The sequence below is a fragment of the Larus michahellis genome, chromosome 2 (assembly GCF_964199755.1).
Source record: "Larus michahellis chromosome 2, bLarMic1.1, whole genome shotgun sequence".
Lineage (NCBI taxonomy): Eukaryota > Metazoa > Chordata > Aves > Charadriiformes > Laridae > Larus > Larus michahellis.
In genome coordinates, this window is record NC_133897.1 from 60,694,821 (window position 1) to 60,722,790 (window position 27,970).

At 38.2% G+C, this 27,970-nt stretch overlaps 1 protein-coding gene across 1 annotated transcript in view; it reads left to right on the forward strand.

Annotated features, from left to right (window-relative positions):
* Positions 1 to 27,970, forward strand: part of CNTNAP2 (contactin associated protein 2) — a 1,161,641-nt gene that overhangs the window by 981,336 nt on the left and 152,335 nt on the right. The window contains exon 15 of the mRNA XM_074575643.1: positions 3,437 to 3,564. Coding sequence (XP_074431744.1) covers positions 3,437 to 3,564 — 128 coding nt within the window. The remainder of the gene's footprint in view (positions 1 to 3,436; positions 3,565 to 27,970) is intronic.

The window sequence follows — 27,970 nt, forward strand, 5'->3', positions numbered from 1 at the left end:
CAATGCAGTAGGTGTTTTATTTGTATTCTCAAAACAATTCCAGTTCCTCAGCTGATGTAAGCGTATATTTTAAAACTAAGTCCATTCCCACCTGTAGTACGTTATCTGTGTGTTTCCCTGTGTAGGACTGGTAATAAAGTGATGTCTAACAAAATTGGAGAAAACAAATTACTCCAGTGACAGAAGTCTGGTTGTATGAAACCATTATATTATATAAACAAATGAATAGCGCTACAGAATCTTATCCTTACTTTGAGTATGTCATTTGCTAATACATACATAATGCATTTCTTTTTTACATACCACAGAATGCTTAGAAAGTGTAAGTAGATGATCGTAGTCAAAACAATGATAAATCTTACACTAATATCTGCTGCTTTCATTCAAAGGCACCCTGAAGCACTTTGCAGACTGTTATATATAGGAAAAGAAATTAGAAATAGAAAATTACACTGAGATTTCATCACTATCTCCTGGTAATAATTACAGGATTTGATCAGATTCATTCATCTCCCATTTGGCTATTAATAGGAATATGACACACTCTGAATTCAATCTTTTTTCTCTTAAGGGGATTTTCTTTGGTGAGGAAAAACATCAGAGACTCTCTCCACCCTCTTAATGTGCAAAGTCTTTAAATACTGGCAAAAGCATTATCACTTGCAGGAATTGAGTGTTCCAGCTGTGATTATTTCTAAGTGTGTAGTACAAAGTCGAGCATTATAATCAGTCCTTGGTTTACAACTTTTTTGACTTTGTCAGCGCTGATTAGTATGTCCCAAGGAACTACAAGTACCTTAGAGAAGCGTAACAGAGCCACTCATCTCTTGAGTGTATTTGTCTTTTTGGTGCACGCATGGGCCAAAAGCTGTCGCTATCCCTAAGAGCAGACAAACTGCACAAGTTCTGATGGAGAAAAGACAATGCACTTCTCTCAACTCTTAGTCCAGTACTCCCAGCCATCAATAGCTTCTGTACAGGGGAGAATGCATTTCCTACGGTGATAAGAGAAGTAAGCGATTACCAAAAAAGAAGTCTATTTCTGAAAAGAACTCTTAACATTTAGTTTTATTGTCATGGCAATGGCTTTAAAGCGACCATACCACTAAATGCATAAATAAAATATTAAAATGAGTAGAAACATGATCAGTAAAGACAGAAGAAATTGTTACTGCTCCTTTCTATTTCCTTCAAAGGAGTGAAAGCTATTGGTGACAGGAAAAGTGCTGCCCTTTGACATCCTTATTTGGAGATGAAATATTAGCTCTTTTCGTGAGAGGGGAAGGAAGGAAGGGAAATGCCAATAGTTTTCTTTTTATCGCTCTTTGAAGAATTCTTTATTTTAAATAGACATGTCCATCTTTAAAGCATTCTTTGAAAGAGTAACAATCAGCAGAGAAAGCTAGTCTCGGAGGAAAATCTCAGAAAGAGTAAAGTGATGACCTACATTTATCCTCTATTAGAAAGGAGAGGGTCCCATGGATACAGGTCTTTAGCAGAGGTGGAAGATTAGGTCTACATACCTGGCTTTCTTATTCACTCTTTTCCTTCTTAAAGGGAAAGTCCTTTAATCTCCCTTTTCTTTATACCGTCTGTCTCCAAATTGATGAATACGATACTTTTGTAAAGGGCATTGCAACCTGTGGAGGAAAAGCAGTATGCTACAACCTAGCAGAATCTGCAGAAGCAGGCTGTGAAGGTTACTTCTCTCCGTTGTCCTTCCTTTCTAGCGGTCCCCTGTAGCAGCCTCGCCGGCGTAGCACCTGGTGTAGCTGTGTCCAACCAGAGAGGGTTAATGATCTCAGCCACACAGAGGGCCTGCTGAGAAAGGAAAGCGCGCTGATGGGGAAGAACAGACAGATGAAGGAAAACAGTCATCTAGTATTTGAAAAACCCTAGTAATTAAATCTTTAATTACTCTCTTCATCACAGAGAACAGACACGAGTTCCAATGAACCGTCGTTCGAAAATGTGATGGTTATTTCCTTAATTACTTTAGTTGTGTTTCTTTTAAAAAGAATTTATTGCCTTCCATCTCTTCAGAAGGACCAAGTGAGGATGATCACTAGGGACACAACTAGAAAATACTACTATGCTACTGGAAAACTATGAGCATTATCGTAGATCATGCAGATCCCTGCTGTGCTTCCAGTTGTTAGCCATCTAATGAGTTAGATCATGGAGTCATCCAAGTTAGAGATGGGAAAGACTTCCCGTTTCCTGAAATCCTTACAAGTTCCCAGTTAGAGTCATACTGCGCACTTCAGTAACTTTTCCAGATCCTGAATTCATCCTTCATCTTATGGTATTTTTGAACAAAGGAATTGATTTTTAGATCAAAAAGTTGCTTACTTTAGATACTCAATCACATGACAAGGTACAGCTAAAAAGAAAGAGAAAAAAGAAAAGAGAAATAAATGGATTTATTTTGTTTCCTCTTTCTTTTGTGTCAAAAAGTGTAGTCCTAGCAGTGTGTATAGTACATTTTTTCCTGTGTGGATATTTTTGGTCTTCCATGTGTTTATGGTAAAAAAAAAAAAAAAGAAGAAGAAGAAAAGGAAAAGCACCTGAGAGATAAGGCATCTAATTAAATTTGGTTTATTTTATTTTCTATTTGGAAGAAACAGCAGTCAACATGCCAGCTGGATTCGGCTCTTGAAATGAGAAAGGAAAAATGTTGTAACTATGCATAGTGATTTGGTCTAGGCATGAAAAAGGCACCAGCTTAATCACTGCAGTTGAAATGAAGAGCTTTTAGACATGAGTGTAAATTGAATTTTAGCAATCTTGCTAACTAAAATGGGGTTTGAGGTGCATATTTGTGGTTAGATTCACAGGTTTAGATTTTTGGGACTTAAGCACTTAGTGTTAGAAATGGCAGGACGAAGATGACAAGCCTTTTCAGATGATTAGTCTTTAATTTCTCTACTTTAATATAATACTTAAAATGTTAAATACAAAAGAAGCACCATTTCCTTGGTATGCAGAAGTCGTATCGTTAGGATAATAACTGGCAGCAACTAGAACACAAAAGACACACTTATAGGAAGCATTAGGATTTCTTTCCCTCTCAGAAGACATCATCAAGGAGATCAACGACAAAGCGTTACTCAGTAGCATGGAGCTGGTCAGTCTGGAAAGCCAGGAGACCCACACAAGCCCAGCTGAGTCCAGGACTGGCCACAAAGCAGACTGCTGCTCTGACTGTGTTCCTGAGTGATAGTAGCTGCTATCCATCGGTTTTCCAGTAGACAGGCAGCGTTATTGCTCAGTCTGATGTCGTTTGAGACAGGTTTTTAGGCAGTACTACTGTACTAGTATAATTGTTGCATACCCGTTCTTTTGGTGCTTAGTTCATTGAACAATGATAATGATCAAGGAAATTATTTTAATAGAATTCACAATTGCTTTCTTTTTCTCTCTCTCTGTAATTCAGGAGGAAAGACACTGGGATGTTGTCATACAAAGAGCACCTACCAGTGAGTCAGGTAGTGGTTGGAGATGTTGACCGGCCTGGATCTGAAGCCAAGATATCTGTGGGTCCTGTGCGTTGTCAAGGAGATCGTAAGTGGGCTGATTTTCTTCCGCTTACTCCTGGGCAGAAAGCAAACTAAGTTGGAAATTGGTAACTTTGTAGACACCCCATGAAAATTTAGAGAAGTGGCTGTCTACTCAGAAACTTTTTTCTAAGAAAGCACGATGTGATTTGAGAAATTTTGTCGGTGAAACTGCAGATATAATGGCTCGTCTTTGCACTTAAAATATTGATATTTGCCTTTATTTTATGGTAAGTGTGGTAACTTTGATTATTCAGATAAGTTTATGTAGATATAAGCAGTAATACAGATTGTGTAAGAACATCTCAACATCTGTGCTTCTGTTGAGTGCTCTGGTCAGTGTCATTATTATCATTGCTATGCATATCACTGTAAACTACGTTTATGGGCTATAAATAGCATGATGGCAAAACTTGTCATTGTAAACTCTGTTTACAGGTGTGTGAAGTTTGACAAGATTGTTATCAAGTGATAATCTTAATCAGGGGTAGACATTTGTTTCTTAAGTCAAATATTGGGAGGTTTTTGTAGTAGTCTCTGATTTCAAGGCTGAGTGCTGATAGGCGGCGTACCTCCTCCAGTTTGATCAGCAGGTGACAGAGTAAATCAGTATAATGGATAAATTTCCACTTCACACATACAAAAAAGTTGGAATGCAGTGAGGGGGGTTGTATTCTTCCTTCAATCTATTTTCAGAAGGTGAAATTCACTGCCAAAGGCAGAGCAACCACTTAAGGCCCTTTTAAATCACACTTCAAAAACTTAAACTCCATGCAGTTGGCACACGCGTTCTGCTTGTCCTCTGTATTTGAAGGCCATTCTGTTACAAGAAGTGCAGTAAGGAAAGGTTGCCTGATTTAATTTGCAATAACTAATATTTGCATAGTCTATAAGGAATACAAAATCCATCCTCGGATGCTGGTAAAGCGTACTGTAACTCAGCCTATGAGGCTGCAGTGATGTAGAGATACTGAATGGGTGGGCGTATTACGTGCTGGTCGAACAATCTGGTTCTAACCAGCATCCAACATGGCATGACAAGGATCCTTGAGTATGGTTTGTCCTTTCTCCTCTGCCTCTTTACGGCTACATGCTTTCCATCTGCCTGTTTCTAAGTACCTTACAAAGAAGGTCAGTATCATTATCCCTGCCTTAAGCTAAAATAATGAATCCCAACTGAGAGGAAATGACATACTCGGAGTCATCCAGCAGGACAAGTACAAAGGAGAGTTTTCTGGGTCCCAGTCCGGTGCCTCAAACCCCTCAGCCATTGCTCAGTAACACAACTGAAGCTACTTAGCTTCTTTTTCTGTTCATGGTCTTTCTGGGTAGTGCAAATGATCCCTCTGGTTTTTGTTAATGAATCTGATGCCTAATGAGCAGAGATAAACATCATGGGATGTTTGCAAACTTTCACGTCACCTATTTGATGCTTGTTATTTATGGTGTTTGGCTAATTACAGGTCAGTTTGTGCGTGTGTGTGTGTTTCTCAGCTATGCCTGACAAACATTTTTGTAATTGGCTCTTACAACCGATGGCTAAGAAATAGTGAATAGCATCTTTCTTGCACTTGTATTCCTTATATCCCAAATCTGAGTGCTGCTGGCAATATCAGTCTCTAAAGCATGAGCCATTTCTAAATATTAGGATAAATGAAACCTCATTTGAACAGTCAGTAGCCTTTATTAGCATGTGACTGAGTGACACAGCCATTTGGGAAACTGAATGGGTGTATTCCTAACATCCTGATGAATTGCATTTTCTGTTTGTACTTTACAGATATGATTTGTAGTTTTAAAAAAACTTTGCCTATGATTAAATTAGATTTTACTTCCATGACCATATATTATTGTCAAAAAGCTGGTATAAGTTTTCTCACAGGAGATAATATAAACCCCAGTTCTTTGCAGTTAGTAAAAGCTCCGATTTTATATTCCCAGTGCATTTACTAAGCATTTTCCTTCATATTCTTTCTTGACTGTATACAACAGCTGCTGTACCCCAGACCAGTACTGTCTCACCATGGCTTGTGGAGAACAAGGTTTCTGTCCTGGGGAAAATTCCAAAATTTCAAAATGTGCTTTTGTTCCGAGGGGAAGAAAGATCCATTTTTGCTGTGTTACATGCATCAAAAGCAACATTATTAATACTAAAGATGTTGACATTCATCACAGCACAAGTTCAGTTGCATATGTTCTCTATGCAGTTATCGTATAATTTTTGAAGGTGATAAATGAAATTCAGTGAGAGGTATGAAGACTGGCAAAGAAATACAGATAAGGAAGGAAGGTGCAAACGGTAAGAGTGCCTAACCAGTCAAATAAAAACTTACCTATTTAGAAGGGTTTCTCATTGTGGCTGTAGAGCCTGCCAGTACTGTGACAACTCAGAAAGAGTGGTCAGAGACTGGAATAGGCTGCCCAGGGAGGTGGTGGAGTCACCATCCCTGGATGTGTTTAAGACTCGTTTAGATGTGGTATTAGGGGATATGGTGTAAGGGAGAACTTCGTAGAGTGGAGTCGATGGTTGGACTCGATGATCGCAAGGATCTTTTCCAACCTAAACAATTCTATGATTCTATTCTATGATTCTAACTTACCTCATATTGCCCTGAGGGTTGTCCATAGCATGGGATGTATCAACACACAGTCCAGTGATATTTTGCAGCACAGGAAAGGCCACATTCTCACATCATAATTACACTATAATTTGCCACACACTTCATAGCTACTTCTGTGTAATACCTAGAGACATTAATGTGTCACCGAGGCCCAGGCACAGCTGTACCTGAGGGCAGTAAGAGTACAGCAGAGCTGCTGGCCTTTGCAGTCCATAAGCTAAGTCCTGAGACAGCTAAAAGCTTGCTGTTTGAGGGCAAGGACAGTTAAAGAAAGCAACATTATGTGTTGTCTCATGCAGTTCCCTTCCTCCCATACCATTCAAATTCTTAAAGAATCAATTAATCAGTTGGGACCACAACAATTAACCATTCCTACACTATTGACTGACCCAAGAAAATCTGAAAATCATTCATCTCAGTGGCATTTGTTTGACACAAACCAAGGAACATTAGGGATGTAGCGCACTTACTGCAGAATGTTAATTGTTCTCGTATTGCAAAAATCACTAGATTCTTCTTTCAGAAATACAGATTTTATTTGGGTCCCACAAACGACAATTTCATTTTTCTATTCCCCTGATTTATGACCTGATAAAGGCTGCTCTCAGCAAGCTTGGGTGGTGGCTATTGTTGGAAATAAAATCAGAAAACTTATCCATGCGTGATGATCCATCTTTGTGTTCCAGAAGTATTTTTCATATTTAACTGCACATCACAAAATGCTATTTGCATCCTGAAAAGTAGTCAGCAAAAAAGGCCTTTGTTACCCCTCTAAAGATCTGCTTAAGCTGCTGAGTTCTACCAGAATGATTAAGAGTCATCTGGTCATTCTGGCAAAAATCCCATGAATCTTGCCTGGGGCCTGTCTTGTACCTTGGATAAAATATCCAGGATGTCTGTTTTCCATTTGCCATTTTACCGTTCAGGAATTCTTTATAAATATTTCATTATTTTTCTAAGTGGTGATCTACGAAGAGAACAGACTTATCCAATTCTATGGAGAACAGGTGCATAACCAGAATATGGATTCAGTGAGGCTTTTGGCATTATATTGCAGCCAAAGATCAAGCAAGGACTTTGAGCAAATGTCAAGTCTACCCAGACTTAAAGCAAAGGTGCCCTTCCTGGACACCGCTATATAAGCATTGTACTTACAGAATGGCGACAGCAGTTTATCAGCAGATTCTCAAGATCCTCGTAAGCTGAACTGGGTTTAAAAATGGAAACGGGGAAAACGTGCATCTGTGTAACTTTGACATTCACAAGTCCTGAGCCTCCGTAGTAGTATTGTATAAGGAAGCTACTCTTGTTTTTCTCAAGTGAATGTGTTCTATGCAGGATCTAGAAAAAAGGGCCAATGTAGAACCACTAATTAATCAGCTTTCCTCTTCAGGTAACTTTGAGACACTGATTAAGATCCCTTTATACAGACCTATTACCGTTGTACAAATGCTAAGGCAATAGCTCCTGGACTCCTCAAAACTGCTGCATTTGGCCTTGTCCAACCAGTAATAGAAAGATCTTGTCCATCTCTTTATGTTAAGCGACTGTAATGAAAAGGGGCACCTCAAGCCTTCTCCCTTTCAAGGACACAAGTGTGTTGGAGGAGGGAGCGGGGGGGTTCTGTCTCAGCTCAACCTGAGCTGGTAGATCAAGGCTGCAAAAATGGATCTGGCAATTTCTTCTGAAACCAACCTTAGAGCTTCGCTTACTATCTTGGGGCTATTGCTACAGAGATTTCATCAATAATCATATTGAATCAAAATTACTTTTGTGACTTTTGGTACCTTTTCAAGACTTTCTTTTCATTGCCCTGAGGAAAATACTGGTGTTCTTTGACATACTTGTAACCTGCTAAGAGTATCCTTTTCCCAACGACTTCCAAGGATTTTGATTCAAGTCTGCTCTTTATAAGCCCAGAGGGGAACAGACTGACTATTCTGCTCTAGATTTGCCTTTCTCCTTGAGTCTATTTTCCTTTTGTCCAATTTGTGCTATACCAAAGACAGAATTTAAGGGGGAGGTGTTTTTTATACAGCTCAGATTTATGTTTTTTCCATCTCCTCTGGTGTACAGTTTTTACCCTCCCAGTAGGACTTTGATTTCTGAGCCATGAATCATTTTTTTGTGTTTTACTTCTATTATCTTTAATCTTCAAAATGTGGAGGAGGAAGCAGCTGCGTTGACTGCGGTTCTCTCTAAGCTAAGGTTTCATGAAGTCCAGTATCAGCACTGTTCGTATAGGATCTGCAGTGACAGACAAAAAAGTCTTCTTGACAGATGACAGAAATTCGGGAACAACCCAAAACTTGGTTCTTAGATCAGTGCGTTGATTTTGTTTGTGCATGTTTGTGTGTGACTGTGCCTGTGAGTTCTCAGGGGAAGTATACCTTGAGTTCTTTTATTCAGTGATTTTAACTGTGGCTCATCATTACTCCTTTCATTACTTGATGCTTTGTTTCTTTCACTTCTAAATATCACTTTTGGCTTTGCTCTTGTAGTTCCTTTTCAAATGTTCCAGTAAAGTTGACTTATTTAATCAGTGTGGTGTGGACATGGGAATTTTTTGTGACTCTGGGTTTGTATCAAAACCTCCTATAGATAACTAAAACAGACAGCCACTGCCAGGGTCAGTAGTTACACGCTGGTACCCTTGTTAAGGTGTGTTTTTGTATTCCCTAAGTGCTTTTTATGCATCATATGTGCAGTTTTGTGACTTACAACTGTTAGTTGTCATGAAAAATAAATTTACTGTTTCATATGCATCCTTAGTCCATTTTCATTACATTTCCAAATTGAGGACACTTTCAACACCATGGACGTGTTTTTCAATGGTACCACCTGAGTTTCAGAAAAGAATAGTACTGCCTTGCAGTGCAGTTTTCAGTTACACATTAAACCTACAAACAAGGTTGATTCTCTAGTAGGATACGCAATGTGTTGACTCAGACCAGCAGTGATGTTATTGTTACATACCTAGGTAAGGTAAACTGGAGAGTATCCCAGCAACAAACCAATTTGAACTGGTAAAAGATCCAACTGGAATTGCAGTAGAAGCAATTTATTCCTGTCATATCTTAGACAACATGCCGGTAGTATAGGGAATTGTAGGGAATTGTTTTACAGGTTACTGGAAGTGAAAACTCTGTATCAAATGAAAATTAACATCAACGATACCAAAAGAAAAAAAAAATCAAGGCTGAGTGCTTGCAGCTGGCCTCTTAAAAGTATAATTACAGGTGGAAAATACAAAAATTTGGGTTTTGAAACTTCTGAAGCAATGATTCCACTGGAAGTTTGTGTGATGGGATTACATCTCTGAAATTTAGGCAATGCCTATTTAAGGTGTTAGTTACTTCTCTGCTACTCAGGTTAGAAAATGAATCAAAATCTCTAGGTTTTTTTTCTGTTTCCCTATTGTTTGTCTGTATTGCTAGATATATCTATACACTTTTATTCTTTATTCATTTCTAATGACTTTCCAATCAATTGTGGTAAATTCTGTAGGGTAAATGCAAAACTTGATCCATGTAAGAGTTTAACTTTTTTCCCTAGCAACTGCAGCTGCCTTTAGAAAACATTAAAATTTGTCTGCTGAATTTCCCCAGCTATTTCCGCAGCATGTCTTTATCTGTTGCACTGGATTGTACATTGTGCAATTCAAGTGGAATATAGATTAATCCAAAGAACGTCGGGGCATTGTGCTCGCTGTTTGTCACAGTCGTTCTGATAGTACCAGTGAAACAGGAGAAAGAAAAGCTTTATTTCAATAAAAGTAGCCTGACAACTATTTCAGACTCATTTGAGATTTTCAGTGGATTTTGTTGAAGGTGATAAAATAACAGTGCTCGCTTACAATTTGTTAGGGATCATCCAGTTCAGTTAATCAAATCGCTGTGATCGTTCTTCATGAGCAGTTGCTTTCCTCAGAGATCCAAGAGAAAAGAATGACGTAGTAAGTCATTCTTCTATCTTTTACGGTTATTTCAATTCTGGTTTAAATATGTTGTTTCCCATAGCTAAGTCTATCTTTCTCTTCACCTTTAACCCTGTTTTCGTACTGCATAATTTCATACTGCAAAACTGCTTTTATTCTTAAGTTTAACTAGAACTTATTTTAGTATTTGCGTGGAAATGTTTTCAACAGCCAGTTGTGCTGGAGTGCTCTCCTGCAGTGCCTTTATATTTCTGAGAGCTCTTCCTTTTCTCACCTCCCAGGAAACCTCAGGCCATGGCTGGTTGTCTCATACAAGTGCAGGCCATTTCTGGCCTTGTGAATAAAACTTTGTCTGTCCTGAAAATAGGAGCTGAAAAGTCTCCATTGTTCACATGAATTTAGGGCATTTCTCTCTCACAATGAAATATGCAAAGAGTTTTAAAGGTGGAAAGAGTATGTCCTCTCATGGCTTATCTTACACGTGTTCTCACATCCTTCCTCAGCAGCAAAGTGCTGGCTTTTTGACTGGTAGTTTTGTCATCCTTTTTGATTTGCAGCCAATTCTCAGAAGCACTATGGTTACACTCAAAAGTGATTCTCTGATGTCTTAAATCAGAAACCTTTGAGTTTGATTTATAACTTAATGTTATGTAAGTTTTAACAAGATAAGCTCTACCTCAGTTGATCCATAGTGGACAGTACCACAATGAGAAGACCTAATGTCTCTGGAATTGCAGATCAGCTTGGAATTATCTTGAGGTTTGGGGAGTGGGGGGTGGTGGGCAGTGTGAACACCATTTGCGCATATGTGTGCAATTTAAGTTCAAAAAGATATTTTCTTTCTTTGTGATAATACTTAATGTGAGCTAATCATTCTAGACACTTTGCTCCTACTCCTTTGTGTTTGTGGAACTGGAGACCTAGAAAATTGGAAGGAAATAGTCTCTAGAGCACTGTAAGGTTCATTGAGAGTTCATTCTACATACCACCCTGAACGTAAGGTTCCTTTTATATATTCTCAAAAAACCCAACGAGGAATTGGTAAGATTAATGATTTCTGTGTCCATGCACTCATTATAAGCTGTAAACATTTCTACCATTTTCTGAGATTTATAACATGGCCATAAAATTCTCTTTCAGTTCCAACTTTGCATACAAGTGTATTTATGGAATAAATACTTGTAAAGTGACCTGGTTTTAACATAAATCATTTTGACTCACAGGTCATATATGAATATTCTCTAACGTATCCCACTCATTCTCAGGTTTTGCCCTGTTTGCCTTCTGAAAGCAAACCCTACCCGAGAGCGCTACTCATCTCACAGAGCAGGTAGAAATACAGATCACATAAAACTTAACCGTCATCCTAAAAGGCCATATCTTTTTATATATGACTGAAGCAGCAAGATGCCTGCAAATACTGCAAGAGGATAAAGGAAAAGTAGAGTCAAAATTGTAATTTTGGCATATTGGGAAAACCAGTGCCCTATACAGATTGTGCCATACGCAAGTCCGTAATCCAAGGTAAAAAAAAAAAAAGAAAAATCAAACCTTTAGATGGGACTGATATTGTTAGAACATACAGAAGAGAGATCCTTTTAACGGCAAACATTAATTCTTGATGTAGTTTGACCCCTTATGTTTTATCCTTTTCAAGCTTTGCTAAGATCTGTTAGAGTCTAAGTGTTTGGTTCAGAACAGTGAGACTTAATGCGACTTTTGCCCGCACCTGGTGATGTATGAAAGTGTTATAGATTACACTGTCATTTAGCGTTTTTTTTTCATTATGGATACAGTTTACATTGCTGGAGAGTTTTCCTTAAGGACAAGAAAGCAGTATGCTCAGAGTATCTCTTTTGGGGGGAAATACATTTAATCCTTGTCATCTTTACTGCTTATTTCCTGCCAGTTACTTTTTCTGTGCACTCTTTACTGTCTTTCAAAATGAAGGTCATATCTGGTTTACACATATATTGAATTTATGTATGAGGAATAACACAGTTCTACAATTTACATCCCCACACTTCCCAGGTTCATCATGAAATGTAAACCAGACAGTGGTGGAGAAATTTTAACTTGTTTAAGATAGGAATGGACCTGCCTACTATTAATTAATTCTCACATGCATTCAATTCTGTCTAAATATGTATGTTGGTATAAACTACGGAAGGCAGTTCATTCAAATTTCAAAGCACTAATAAACTTTACTCTCTTTATGTATTTGCTGAAGTAATGAAAACATATGGCAATCAATGCCCATGATCAATTCTCCAACCGATCATGAAAGAAAAAAAATGGTGAAACTCCATAGGGGAGTTATGAGCTTTATGTTTCAGAGATAGAGAATTCAAATGAAATTACGAGCTAATTTTATTCAAATTCCCCTCATCATTATGATTATGTTACAGGTTAATTTTATCTTCTTCAATGCAAAAAAGAAGTATCTGAAGCATTTCACGTAAAGTATTGTCTCTAAATTCCTAGGGAATTTAAGCAAAGAGTTGTTAGTCTGATAGATGACATACAGTAGCTGTTCATTTTAAACTCAAATCCTGTTAAAGTTATGCGTTAATTATAATTTCAAACACTTTACCATCTATGTGATTGTAATACATATTAGTATCTTACTGCTTACCTATAGCAAAGTAAGAAAAGCAATTGTGCAGGGTACAAAATCTAAGAATGAAAAGATGAAACAGCTCCCATGGTGTAGGGAGGAGTGAGAAGGAGGAGATGTCCGTAAAGCAATAAGGAACTAGGGGAACCTGAGGCTGAACTGGGGAATGAGAAGTTGCTGGAATACTGTCAATTACATGCACAAATTTACGGTCACCTTTAAATTTCACCCCATAAACCTGAATAATCTCAGAAATGAGGTATAAAATGGAGGAAGTTATCTATATTCATTTCTTAGGTGGAACTCTTTCTCACTTTAATACTTTTGGCCTGCGTATTCCTGAAGCACTGACTGACATTTAAGGAGCAGAAAGAGCAGAAAAAGGCAAAAGATGATTGAAAGTGAGGTAGAGTGAGGTCAGTCTTGTTCATTGCTATGTGTAAGTTATGCAAATTCAGTCTCATTTAGACATAGATAAGTGAGTGGCAGCAGGATGGAGGATATCGAGTTGTAAAGGAGCTCGCCTAACCTCACAGCTCCCGATAGCTGGAACGCAACACAAAGTAACTCACTGGCACTAAGAAATGCCCAACCACCAAGATGGAGAAACTAATAAAGCAGAAGAAGGGGGACCCTTGATGCTTATTAAACTTGCACCATCGATCTCTGTGCTAGGGAACCAAGTTACCTCTAATTATGTCTTCATACAAGGTTTTATAATAGCTAAACTTCTTCCGTCCAATGGTTGAATAAAAAGGAAGGTTAGGTATGTATTCCACAACCGCAGCTGCACTTCATAATGATTTCTTATCCCCAGGCCCCTCTCCCAATCCATTAATTGTAGGGCTGAATTCTGACAGCTGCTGTTCAAAACACTCCCATCAAGTCCTGTTACATGTATATATACACAGGATTTGGTTTGTATATCACATCCCACTCGGTGCTTACCAGGATTTTCTAAAGAACGTATCCTGATCCTTCTCTTGAAGAGGAAGCAAGGTCATTCTAAATTTTTATGTAGACCTATGATGTGGTCCCCAAAGGAACAGAATTAGTACCTATTAACACAGGATTGCAAAATTGTGCATTTTGGGCAAGTGATTAGAAGTCTGAACTGGGGAAAGGGAATATGACAATAGCTTAAGAGAATTAGAATAGATACAGTGTGAGGAATTAACCTCTCATTTCTTTTCTCTGAACTATGAATGTTTTTTTTCTGACCTTTGTCTTCTATGGAAAAAACTTGCAAATGTGAGGGGGAAAGGGCTAGAAAGCCGTAAGAGAAATATGAAGAATTGCCTACTTACTCCCTTTTCCATTGATGATGCCATCACTTGCACTATTGTATTTCTGGGTTTGAATATGCTAGGTTCCAAATTAAAGTTGCAACCTGCGAAGTGCCATAAATTCAATATTTAGAAACCAAGTTTCAGAAGAAAGGTTGCAATTCCCCTTCATTCTTCCCCTTTTCTGTGCTAAAGACTTTATCTTTTGTGAGGTGCCTACTTGGCTCTTCAAGGCAAAAAAATGAAGCAATTTGGAAATGCTGATAATTTCAGTCAAGGTGTTAACTTTGAATCAGCTCAGATAGAATTAAAAGGAGATGAGTGTAAAATACTTTACTTTATGAAATTTTTATTTCTTTTCTCATTAAACCAGTTCAGGGCATTTTTATCCATTTACTGTTAAGAACTTACAGTAATCTGTACTTCGAAAGTCTTAGCTAAGCTTGCAGAATCATGAAGCTTTCATCTTTACAATATTGAGCAGCAAATTCTAACATTTTTATATGCCTGTATTTCAACTCTCATTTCTGAAGAATCATCTGCACATCTGATTTGGTCTAATTCAGAGGAGCAATATTTTCCATGAGAACAGCTTTCAAGGCAGCAGTTACGGAAAGAGAGGCAAAAGTGACTTATGGTTTCAAAATCTTTTTTCAGCCTTTTCTTTCACTAATCAATTTCCAACATGCACACTGTACCTATATTTTATTATTTACCCTTAGTTTCATGCTCCTCCTGCAGATGGAAAACTTTTTCCTTATCACAGCAAATAGTTCTGCTTTTGAAAGCTGAGGAACTTAATCAGTGTAAATCAATTATTAACCACAGAACACAGTTCATGTATCTGTGTCTCATTGACATGACTATCATTTATTTTGGATTTGCAATGATAAGGTTAAAGTTCAAACAATTTATTGTTATGAACTGTTATTGTGTCTTCATATTTCAGATGCAGGCAGAAGTAAACTCGATAGTTGGCAGGATATCTTCCAGGAAAGTTAAGATGCTCCAAAAACATGGTAGAAAAAGGATTTTCCCAAGAAATACTTTAATTTCCCATCCCTAAAGGAGAGCAAATTCTCAAAAACACTTGCCGTACCAACACTGAAAAAGATAAGAAGTTGTTCAAAACAGAACATGTTGGTTGTCAAGCCCAGTTCCTATTGATGGTAGGACATCATTGGAACTTTGACTTCAACATTTTACAAAAGAGCCTTTTCATCACTGTTTAGTTATATTTCATAAATAAATAAGTTATTAATGAAAAGACTTTTTAAAATGTCCAAATCAGGGTAAAATTTTCAAAATCATCGTCTCAGTTGTAGTTACATTTCACGAACAGGTTCAACAAACTTTCACTTTCTCTCAAAACTCTCAAAAGCTTCAGTGTTTTGTAAAAATGACAAAAATTTGCTAGAAAAATAGGAACTAAATGAAATATTGCTTCATGGGACAGACACTCCTTCCTTCCTTTCTTTAAATGTAAAGTAATTCCCCTATGCTGAGATAGAGACTTGTCAGCTTTCGCTTTTGTAACTTAAAATAAACATTTTTGCAGTAGCTTCAGTCCTGCTTAAATTATAATGTGTTATAATTATTAACTGGTTATTCTGCTTGTTAATAACTGGTATTCTACCCATCTATATTCTGAAGTTTATCTCTGTATATCACCATGGAGAGAGAGCTCTCTCCCGTTTTCTGTACACACGCTGTATTTCAGGTGGCTAATCTGATTGTTCTCCATAATATCATAACTTTGGGATCCCATAAGGACAGTCAGTTATGAAATAAAAATATTATTATCATACAGTGCATTGCAGCTATTCCAGTCTCAGAAAATCTGTAGTAGTGCAAGATACAACAAATAAAATTAAGATGCGTAAAGCAATAGGCAGGATTTGAGAAAAATGGGAAACAGCATCTGACGCTGTAAGTCCAAGAGATAGCTGTGCCATTGTTAGCAATTTGTTAACAATTTCCCATGGCAACAAGAGTGAAATGGTGTATTGTTGAGATTTTGCTTTAGTCCATCAACTGTTTGAACCTTTAAATAATGAAGATGTGTAGACTTTCATTATTCTAGTTCTTTCTCTTTTTTAGCCCTTATTTTATAAAATTCTTTTGCATTGTACTGGACATATTTTTCAAAGGGTCAAGTGAAACTACCAGTTGTTCGAAGAGGACATTTAGAAGCCAATAATATCAAAAGCAACAATAAAGCAAAATTTCAAAAAGCAGAGAATATGCCACCTTCCAGCCAGAAAATCTGTCAGATGATGACACGGGGGAAAAAACAAAAGCAACATTTTATGCTATTATTGCAAATTGATTTACATCTTTCTCACCATCCAGAGCAAGACATTAAATTCGTAGAGGTCACAAAATGTATGATATTTTCAAGTGCTTCTGAGTTCAGCTGGAGGAATAGGGCTTACAATCATAAGTTAATTTAGATTGGAAGTGACCTGTGGAGGTCATTTAGTCCAATCTCCTTCTCAAAGCAGGACTAACTTCAAGCCCAAATCAGGTTGCTTAGGGCTTTTTCTTTTCATTTTATGAAAATTTATGAGGGTGTAGTTTCTGCTGTCTGTCTGAGCAACCGGTTCCTGTGCTTAACCACTCTAATTGTGAAAATGTTTTCCCTATGTCCAGTGGGAATTTTCTGTGTTGCAATTTGTGACAGTTGTCTCTTGACGTTTTGCTTTGCACCTCTGAGAAGAGCCTGGATTTGTCCGGTCTGTAACTACCAATTAGCTCCCCTCCGAGCCTTTCTCAGGATGAGCAAACCTGGTTCCCTCAGACTCAGTTCCCTCAAAACTAAATGAGCAGAACCTCAAACCAAGAAGGGTGCAAACCAACAGGAAATTGCCTATGTGCTGAGTGATTTATCAGGACAAAACAAGAGGGTGCCCTGCCTCCAAAAAATACTTTTTGGTGTTGAAAGAAAACGTAACATGTAAGGCTACCAGCCTCAGTTCATATCAGCCTTATTCTATGCAATACCATGGAGGAAAATAAGGAAATTACTCCACAGTTTGCCACACAAATTTTCTTCCTGTGCAAGCTCAATATGTAAAAGGCAAAATTATTCATAAATATCACTCCGACGTTTCTGGAGTCCACCTGCAAAATTTATTTTTCTGGGCTCCAGGGATTCTGAACTCTGCTGACTGTATTAAATATGCATGGTAGGAAGAATGATTAGACTAGACTTTTCCCTTGAGATCTTTAGAGAAATGGTGGTTTCTGCTGTAGATTTATCTCTCCACCTTGTTCCTTGTCCCCTCTTTCCTAGTTGTACGCGCTCTCTTGAAGAGACTTAGGCAAGTAAATATCATCACTTATCACAGAAAGCAAGCCTGGGGCCCTCCACATCTCTTCCTTTTTATTTACACATGAAGAGTCAGTAGTTCACAGTGACTGAACTATGATCAAGGAGCTTCCTGAAATTAAATTCATTAGTAAAACAAGAAACATTCCAGACGTGCACAGCACAGCTTGAAGTACTCAGCTGAGGAACTAATTAAAGACAGATAGCTGTGTGGGAAATAAATAAACACACATTGTGGGTAGAAATAGCTAGGACAAATACACATACTCCCTGTTATATTTGACGGGAAATTAAATTATCACATATACTGAAATAAATTGAACAATAAGAGCTCTCCTGCAGGTTTTAGGCACGGGTTGTCTTTGGGGGTGAGGGAGCAGGCCGTGGGATCAGTAAGCAGCGCCCTTGCAATTGTGCCTTCTGCGGCTCTCCAGCCTTTGGGTAGTACCCTGCTGCCGCCGAGGTCTGTGCTGCATGCAGGTCTTGCATGGTAAGGGGGACAAAGCCTTCCGAGTCCGCCCGGCATTCTCTGAACATAAACATAGACCTATTTGTCCCCATAAATGAGGGGCTTTGAATGAAACTTTCTTTACGCACCCCCTTACCTTACCCGTCGCCCTTCTGTGCCTTCTCCCAATTGGTATTTCTGTGGTCACCAGTGTAGTACTCCTTGTATCACATGCTGGTGCCCAGTAAGGGTAATCAAATAGGTGACAGGAAATCTCTGCCCATTAACATCGGGTAGCACTGTGGGCCTTTAACTTCTCAGTTTCAAGAGCATCAGATTGTTTCTGTAAGGAGCAGATGCAAATAGCAGGGCTGCCTGTAGCTTTTATAAGGTTTAATGGTATCTTTTTGTTATCAGATTTGTAGACTACGATATGCTGCACACCAGCCATTTCCAGAGGCTGCTTTTTGCACAGCGGTCTGTAAATGAACAGAGAAAACACTGTTCATGACATGAAAGCAGCCAAAAGAGATATGAGCTTTGAAAATATAGATAGAGAAGAGCTCCTGGGGGAACTCAAATAGCCATTACTAGATGAAAAACAGCATTAAGCTCAAGTTAAGTTTGCTAATACGTATCACCAAACTGAAAGTTGAATTCACAGTTTTAAAAATCCCAAACAGTAGGACCCTGATGGAATATATGACGATGCTTTAGAGAGAACCCAAGCGATTGAAAAGACGATGACGAAGATCTAGTTCACAAAAGGGCTATCGTTTGTAGCCCACCCTGCACCCAGAGTCATAGGACTTCCTCTGATATAAAGCATGAAGGTTTCCCAGTGAAATACATTCCTGATCATACTAGTGCTGAATCCTCAGACATAATTTTATAACCTATGCTAAAGGAGGCATTGAGGTTTGTTGCTATGCCCCTGTAGCAGGCCCAGACATAAGAGAGAGTCGTGGTTCCTTTGAAAAAGAAGTCGCTCCACACATTTGCAAGAAACTTTTAATTTTGCTATATATGTTCATGGTAAACAATATCAGAGCCAAGACATCTTACACCCCTGCCTACTTCACTCCCTCTGCCTGCAGCCCATTCGTCTCCCTCCTTGTACTGACCCCAGCGCTTCCCAAACTGACCACAGCCATGCCAAGAGGCATGGGGGTTAATGCCTGCTCCCTAACACTCTGCGTGCCAGGAAAATTCTTCTGATGATCAAATCCAGCTAGTTGTGCCTTAATTCACAAATATTTTACTTCAGTGGAATTATTAATGGCGTAAGATGCTATGCAGTATGATAAAAATTCTTACCATCCTAGGCATCGTTGGTACAAATTACTAAACATTTTCATGTATCGGAACATGGGGGTGGCCTGTATAGGAAACAGAACTTACATACTCTCGATTTTCATGGATGAGGTCAGGGAGCAGGAGAGTCAGTTATAATATTTCGCCTACCGAAGTCTGTATTTCTGTACCCACAAGTATTCAGACTTTTCCTTTTCCTTGGAGTGTTAAGGCCCGTGTGAAAGTTATGAGGGGCAGAGGGATCCAGTCAGTAGGAGTTCAGAGAGCTGGCTGCACTACTAACCATCTTCGTGGCTTACAGGTGTCACTGAAACCCCGATAGCTTGCCCTTGACATTTCTGGGAGCCTTCTGCAGTGAACTTCATAATCTCCATGGCTGCGGGCAGATAAAGATATAAAATATTCTGTTATTCTGTTCAATACTTGGATCTATTCTAGTTCTTTTACCCAAGATATTTATTCCAGATTATCAAGGATCCTGACTTGGCGTAGGTTAAACTGAGCTGAAGTAGGATTTTGGAGACAGGTTAGGTTTCATTTGGTTCTGTAAAATGGAGGGAAGTCCATTACATTGCCAGAATGGGCAATAGAAATAACTTGACAATTGTGCATGGGTGCTTTTGCTTGCTTGTGTTTTCTGGGTTACTTTGCTTCATTTAATAATTTTGTACAGCATATGGAAACAAAGCCCTGTTGTCTCTCTGCTGCCTGCAAATAAGCACTGTCTTACCCCTTGTACCTCTGCATTTATGAAATACAGGCATACATAGCCCAAGTATTCAGCATTAAGCTGATCCAGATAGCAGTAAATACAAGTTATTTCAGACTCCCTTACACAGATTAAGTTTACCAGGTGTAAATCTAGAATTGATATTATCAGCTTTCCAATAGCATAACTTTTAAGTATGTATCGGTTGGGGTATTTTTGTGGTTTTAACCTTGTGGTTATACTGCTTCCTGCAGGTGCATCTGCAATTTATAGAAAAGATACACTCCAGAAAAGCTAGTTCTTGCAGAGTGCTTGGCATTTACAAGCAGTTTTTTAAAATCAGTTAAGTACATTTTGACTTACTCATATTTATATTATTTTAAGTCTTCTTCTATTCGATAACAATTTAAAGAAATCTTTTGCCACAGTGATATTTGGTTCAAATCAAATGGACACAGTAGCAACAGGAACTACTGCCCGTTGTAACACCTGATCAATTAGTAATTCCCAGAGTACTGCTTTGCAATTTTTTAAGTACTTAAAATAGCACATGTCTAGGGAACAATGTAATCAGCACTAAAAGGTCAACATTTATTGACAGTTGACTATGCCAGGTTGTTGCGTTTGCAACACTGCAGGGCTGACACACTTAACTCAGGCACAGATGCACTCCTGTTACCAGGTTCCACTGCGAAAATACTTTCCAAAACAGTGACATCTCTATGCCTTTGAAATAGAGAAGGCAGGAAGGGAGACACTTTACAAGCGTGACACAGAAGAACACTAGGCCTTACAGGAAGGATGTGTTCTTTTAAAATCTAACAAACGTATTTTCAATATTTCTGTCTTCACTGATTTTCACTTTTTCACCCTTTTTATCCCTTTGGCCTCTCGGAGTTTTTGTTGTGGTTTTGGGGTTGGGTTTTTTTTCCCCTTTTTTAATTTTCTGTTTTCTGTATTCTGAATTAATTTTCCTATCATCTCCTTTACCCAGAGTGTAGGCGCGCATCCAAAAGGGCACTTCAGAGACACAAATTACACATCGACATCTATGCAGAAAAAGCATAGCTATAGCAGAGTTCTTAAATGCTCTGGCTGTTAACGCTAACAGTAGGGGGTTTTCCTTGGTATTGTTAGTTTTTAGAGAAGAGTAAAGCAGTAGTAACTGAACAGTCCCTGGTCTCAGGGGCGGGGGGAAGAATACTAATACAGAGCTGGAATCAGAGTGAGAGCAGAAACAGTTTCATGTTCATATCGTTGTGCCAGAGCTTGTGCTGTTCTCAGCCTCGCCCATAAGGTGAGGAGTCACCTTCAGGACTCTCATGTTTTAAGCAGGAGAGACGAAGTCTAGCCCATACCGTTTCCTCATGAAATCGACTTTCAGTTCATCAGGCATCAGAGGCAGACTGTCTGGAGATTGCGGTATTAGCCCTGCTGAGCACAGAACTTTTGGAATCAAAATCCCTTTCTTCAATTGCTCATGCTCAATTATGTATTTTAAATACAAATCTGTACTAAAACTTGTTGGAATTCAAATTTTGAGTGGAAATGGAAATCGCTCAGTGCCATGCCGCTATTTTGCTTTTGTTTGGGGTGGGTGAATATATGGAAAAAATGTCATTGGCAGGCTTTCAGGTTAGAAGAATGGAAGTTGTCAGGTTTTATTTTAATGTGGAAAAAATTTAAATGCTAAAAAATACTGTTTCTACTGTGAAAGTGTTTCCAGAGTAGTATATGAACTTAATCATACATTGTGCAAAGTGTAGAGTAATAAGTATTTTTATTTTTTCCACACATAAAAACTCCCTGAAACGTACCAGATTCTCAAGTTCAATATGAATTATAGGATAGAAATGTAAAGTATGCTCACCTAATGCAGCCCATGAGATTTCTAGACTGTTAGCAATATAATAGCTGTAGTTTTGTATTTTTAAGCTGCAGTTTTGATCCCAGAGTACTCTGAAGCTGTTTTTTTAAATACAAACAAGTTTACTTGCTGCTGACTTACAGTGCTTTAGGATACAGAGGTCAACAGCATATGGAGAACTTAAAGCCAGATGAGTATCATGAAGTTACAAGGGAAATTTAGGAAGATAGGTTGTAATTGCCCTGACTATAATTTTACTATAGAAGAACACAACTCTTTCTGCAAGCATCTTTTCATTTTCAGTGACCCTTAGCAGAGGTGACTGCAGAAATATTTCCTCACACAATGAAATTAGGCGTGGGAACTCGTTGCGACAGGATGCTACAGATGCTAGGATTTTTTACATGATTCACAAAGGGATTGACAAATTCAAGGAGGAAAACCGTACCCAGGGTTGTTAAATATATTGACACTTCTGGATCACAAAGTGAGGTACAGGTCTCCGAGTGTTCAGAAAATAGTCACAGGGGGTATTACTATCTGCTTTTCCTAGCCTTGTACTCTTCCCTAAGCGTCCACTATTGTCCTGAGCCAAAGAAAGATGCAAAGCTGGATAGACCTTTAGTGTGTGACATGATGCAGCTACTCTTAGAATGGTAGAATTATAGAATGGTTCGGGTTGGAAGGGACCTTAAAGATCATCTAGTTCCAACCCCCCTGCCATGGGCAGGGACACCTCCCACTAGATGAGGTTACTCAAAGCCCCATCCAACCTGACCTTCTTAATTTCTACATCTAAATTCTTACAGGAGAGGTCATCCCAAATTGAGTTCCTTGGAGGTAAAGGTATTGGAACCGTTACAGCAGAGCATTTAATGGCTGTTTTTAACATTAAGTAAATGCTCAAATGCCATAATCTAAAATAGAGTGTTGTGATTTAGTGAAGTGATAGTATTAATATTATTCTAATTATTTTTAGTAAAGTACCAGTACCATATAAATAATAAAAATATAGTCCTTGTCCTGAGTCCCCATAACTTTTCTTTGGTAATTGAGTGGTATTCCTAACAGAGATAAAAGTGGAATATTTGCAAAGGAGGAGCATCTTTTTATTTAGCTCCAAATGATCTATTCAGTTCATATTAGTTCTGTGACATGAGCTAACTCTTGATGCTCACTGTTATTTTAATTTGGAAAAAGAAAACAAATCAATCTCTCAGTTTCTAGTGACCTATCAGAAATAGTGCAATAGCTTTAAATGAGCAATTTAATTAGTAATCTCACTATGACTATTTGATCCAAATTAAGCACTAGCCTACCATTCTCTGCTGCTCCTGCTGACAATGCTATTCTTCAATTCAAACACAGTGACAGACAGATGCATTACTCCTAAAAAAGAAAAAAGCCCACTTTTTATTAATCTAGTTTAAAAGATTTATATTTTTAAACACTATAAGACAATACGCCATGTGTGTACAGGAGATCTGATGATGTATAACAATACTTAACTGTTCACTTTCAATGAGTAGAAATGGATAACATTCAAGGAAATCAATGTATTTAAGACATATGTCGCTTATCCTCGACTCACCTGTGAGAAGGTGGCATAACTGAAGAGGGAGCTTTCGTTTGGATGCAGCCAACAATGGTTGCTCTGATGTTCTTACTAGTTCGAAGATTTTGTTGTCTTCTAGGGGGTGAGGCAAGGGTCATTAATAAATGGTTAGTGAAATCCATTGTTTGAGTCTGATAATGACCAAAAACTCCATGGTCCTAGAATATTTTTTTTCCTGGTGCTAAGAATAATATTTGGAATTCAACTTTGTGAAATATCAGTGTTCCCCAACAATTTTTGGAAACTTCATGAACATTAGCGTCCCTTGGGAGAGTGTCGCAATGCTGTCTCAGCTCATTGTCTCCTAAGCAAAACAAATAGAGTCAAATTATGATGCCTTCATCAGTTATGACTATGTTGCACAAAAGCTTATGAGTGGATGTAGGATGTAGCTTCCTCAATTGCCTCCTCATTGCAGCTGTGGTGTGAAACAAAGGCCAGGTCTAGGAAGATTTGCTGTATCTATTTTCCACTGAAGACAATGTAGGCACATAAGCGTAGATTTCAACATTCAGTGGGTCATGTTGACTCTTTGTTGATTCTGTCATGATATAACCCATGTACAGACTGCATCTGCAATTGAGACTAATTGAGGAAAAGTTTTTATGTTCAGGACAGCCATTTCAAAGGGAGAACTCTGATGTGTAGTGTTTGTGCCATTGTACAGGTGTACTGCACTGCATTTCAGTCCCCGTCATCATAACCTATGTGATGTTAGCTGCTGGCCCGGTCAATCAGTGAATTTTATGCATCTTTTCTGTGATACGTTGTTAAGTTTAAGTATTCATTTATTTTATACTACAGTAGTGTGGAGGTTTCTTTCCCCTTTTCCTTCTGTCTTTAAGAGCTCACTGCCGAAATAACCAGATCGTGCCTGCGCAATACAGGAGAACTGACTTGCCACTGACATTGTAGAAAACATGTCCTGGTTATAAAAATTGAGGGTAGATAATGGGAGCAGTGTAAGAGTGAATGAATAAATACTTTTTTTTCAGCGAACAAAAGTGCCATTTCTTGTTTTCTTGGGTGAGTACTGATGATTTAGGATGTGTTTTCAGTGATCTGTTTAAGGACGTGCCCTTTGCTGTCCGCAGCATCCAACTCTAGTTCTTTTTCATGCTGCCCCCACACTTCCTCACCAGAGCCTTTGGGTTAACTAGTTGCATTTACACTTGAATGGGTTGAATCAAAACCTCCTAGATACTGAGCTTTGGGCAATTTGCACTTTGTTTTGCTCGTGTTAATAATAAACTAGGCATAATCAGATAATGAAATTTAAAATTGGAACTTGGAATACAATTTTAATCTTAATAGATCAAAACACAGGTTGTGAAGCTGTTGTTATTAAAGCTCTTAACATGCTTAAATGTTATTGCTTTTGTGCATATGCTTAATTACCATCCTCAGCAGTAAACAATTTGATATTGTTGTCATCGTAATTTAAATGCATGCATTGCAAAGAATGACCACAAACTCTAATTTTAATTCTAATTTGTGAAAGTTTATCATTCCTCATAATGAAAGAAAATAGCAGCACCCTCCTTGTCAAAGGCTTCTGGGAAAAAATAGTTGGGGAAATTACAGTAAGATGTTTATGTGAGTTTATGAATATCAAATATGATTTGGAACCCATTTAGTATATTGCAAACAACTTCATAGGTAGGAAGTGGTATATTTGTTGCAGGCTCAGACATGCAGAGAAGAAGTAGATCATTGTTTGGGCCACCTGGAGAAAGCAGGCCTTATAATTTCTTTGAGCATCCCCACTGTTCATTTCTCATTTCACCAGAGTATAACTTGCTTGTGGTTTTGAGAGATGGAACTAAAGATCCATGGAAACCTTGCTGGTTGTCAGATACGAGGAGAGAATCTAAAGACTGTCAAATGGAGAGTTCAAAATAAAAGCTTTCATCTCTTGCCAAGAGCCACTATATCCTAAGAATGTGTCCATCACTTCTACATAATACTGCAAACAAAATTAGGAAGTGGTATTCCCTAAAAAATGCAAGAAAGTGAGTTCAGGCCCTGGCACCATTCAGCTCTGCACTAATCAGGGATACTTTGATACTCTGATACTTTGATATTCACCTTCTCCCCGAAGGAGAATACTAACATCAGAATCGCAAATATGTTTGAAATTACTTGTATCGTGGAATTATTTGGGGGAACAATATTTTGCATCTTTTCAGTAAGCAGTTTGTCATAACTATTCCAGAGTCAAGAATTACTCATTAATACCAATTAGACACAAAGGTCAAAGACCGGTTGAGCAAACTCTTGGAAATATACCACTGATCTAATCATGCAGTATATTTCCATGCAAAAAATAAACAGGTACTATTCAGAAAGACGGGATAGAGGATAGACATAGTCTAAATAGCACTGTAAGATTATATATGTCTCTGGTTTAAATATCTGATTGCCAAAACCACTGATTTGAATTCTCATTATTTGTAAAATTAGTGAATGTGAAACACTTTCCATGTGGTGGATTTTTTGAGGAGATCATTAGAAGTTCTTATTTCCAACTTCTTAACTTTAATTCCCTTGCAATTATAATGGCAGAAAAATGCTACTAAATTCACAGTGGCCAGAACTGAGGCTTCAAAGAGGAATATACTAAATATAGTTGCTGAGTATGCCCTGATACACCATGAATGTCATGAGACTTGATAACACTGAATGTAATTGTTCAGCCTTCCTAAGATTGCTAACCTCTAATTTTGTCAGTGGGTGAAGATGAGGTGTCCGAATATTGATAGTCCAGAGAAGACCGTGCTATGGGAGGGTATTGACTCCTTTCTTCCCTTCAGAAACTGATTACTACTGGGCTAAAAACTTCCTAAATATTTCTCCAATCAAATATGTTTATTGTTGCTAATTGCCGGCAGCTGCCAAAGGGATGTAACATGGTCACAGATGGGAGGGCACATGAACGTAGCTATCAAGGAAGATGTGGTCCTTTCAATTAAACCTAGGAAGAAGAATACTCACCAGCAAGATTTCCTCTTTGTCTTTGCTGTGAGAAGCCTAAGAAACTTAATTAATGTAATTTACATATGAGAAGAGTAGGTAATAGGAGGGGAGGAAAGTCACTGTTGAATTCAACCCTGGTTTGAAAAACCTCCACCAGTGGTTTAACTCTCAGCTGTAAGAGGGCCACACAAACAGTTAGGTAGAAAATGAAGGGAGTGAAAGAAGAGTAGGCAGAACACAGGCTTCCTCCTTCCAACATTTCACTTAGATGTGTGAACTAGCACCTTTCCTTTAAAAAATACTGTAGGAGTTTTAGATGTTAGTTGATCAAAGCACAAAACTGTGTGCTGGGCCCATCCTTATCCAGAATTAATTAGGCTTAATTACAGGCTTATGTGATGATCATTTTTTTCTGAAACCTTGATAATTGCAGTGGGCCAAGCCCTTAATATTAAATCTTATTTAAAAGGCAACAACTCAAACTGTACGTTCTAATATTGTCCTAAAGCATTTGTTCACTGCTGATATGACTGTCACAATGCCAAATACAAAATGAATACTCAAATCCACAGTTTTTAGCAGCAAATGTTTCTGATAGAAGCTTCTCCTTCCCTCCCAAATTGTGAACTGGCTTTCATTTGATGGACTCTCTCAGGATCGCAGCATCAGATCACACCACTGCAGAAGTGCTCAGTTATTTTAATGGGGCTCAGATTTACAAGATGGAGCATATCATTTAGCTCTGTATGCAACTCAAAGCTTTTTTGGCAAGACGTTAGAGAGTGATATATTTTAACAGCTGTAGCTTTTCTGCTTATTCTAGAGGACATTTAAAATTGCGTAACTATTAATACCATAAATTCAATTTTGAGTTAAGTTTTACAGTCAACTGATTTGGAATAAATATACGTAATATAGGTCTACAAACTGCTGGTTATTCAACATATTCAGAATCCAGTACATTTAATTTTATAAGCGAAGTTTTTGCTCTCTAGCAAACTTCAAGGGGTTTGTTTGAACTGAGAAGGGTAACAAGAGAAGACAGATCGTTTGTCTCTCTTGTGTAGCAACCGAATGGTTAGTCCGCTGCCCTTACCAACGTAAATTGTGCAGAGTTGTGATCCACTAATTGATCCACACATTGTCTATTCAGAGCTGCTGCTATCAACTCTGCCCCTAAAATATTCTTGGATAGAAATGTGGATGTGTTTCAGACTAAAACTGCACTACTGACATGCCTTCCCTCTCCGACTGCCATGAAAATTTGTCATTTTCAGAGGATTTTAGGGCTGTCTCTTCCAGGAGGAGAGCTGAAAAGGTTTGCCTTAGATGTTAGTTTTCTTTGCTCCTGAACGCAAGTAGCTTCCTAGATCTATACAGTATATCTAGTACATTTTTCCTTTTTGCACCATGCTCGTTGCAGATCTTTTGCGGTTTAGGGATGCCCCATCTTCATCTTCTTTCTTCCCATTGCTGGCAGTAGCAGTTTTCATTTCTAAACCTCACTGGAATGGGTAGTACTTGATGCAAAGGAATCAAAGCATTTGTGTCCTGGCAAAGCACTAAGAATGGATACAGTCGCAAACAAGTAAAGTAAAACGTCAACTTAATCAATGAAAAGCTTGTTAATCTTTTTCTGTGACAGTGACAGTGAAAGTATAAATGGACGACAGTAGAAATGCACCAGTGTTA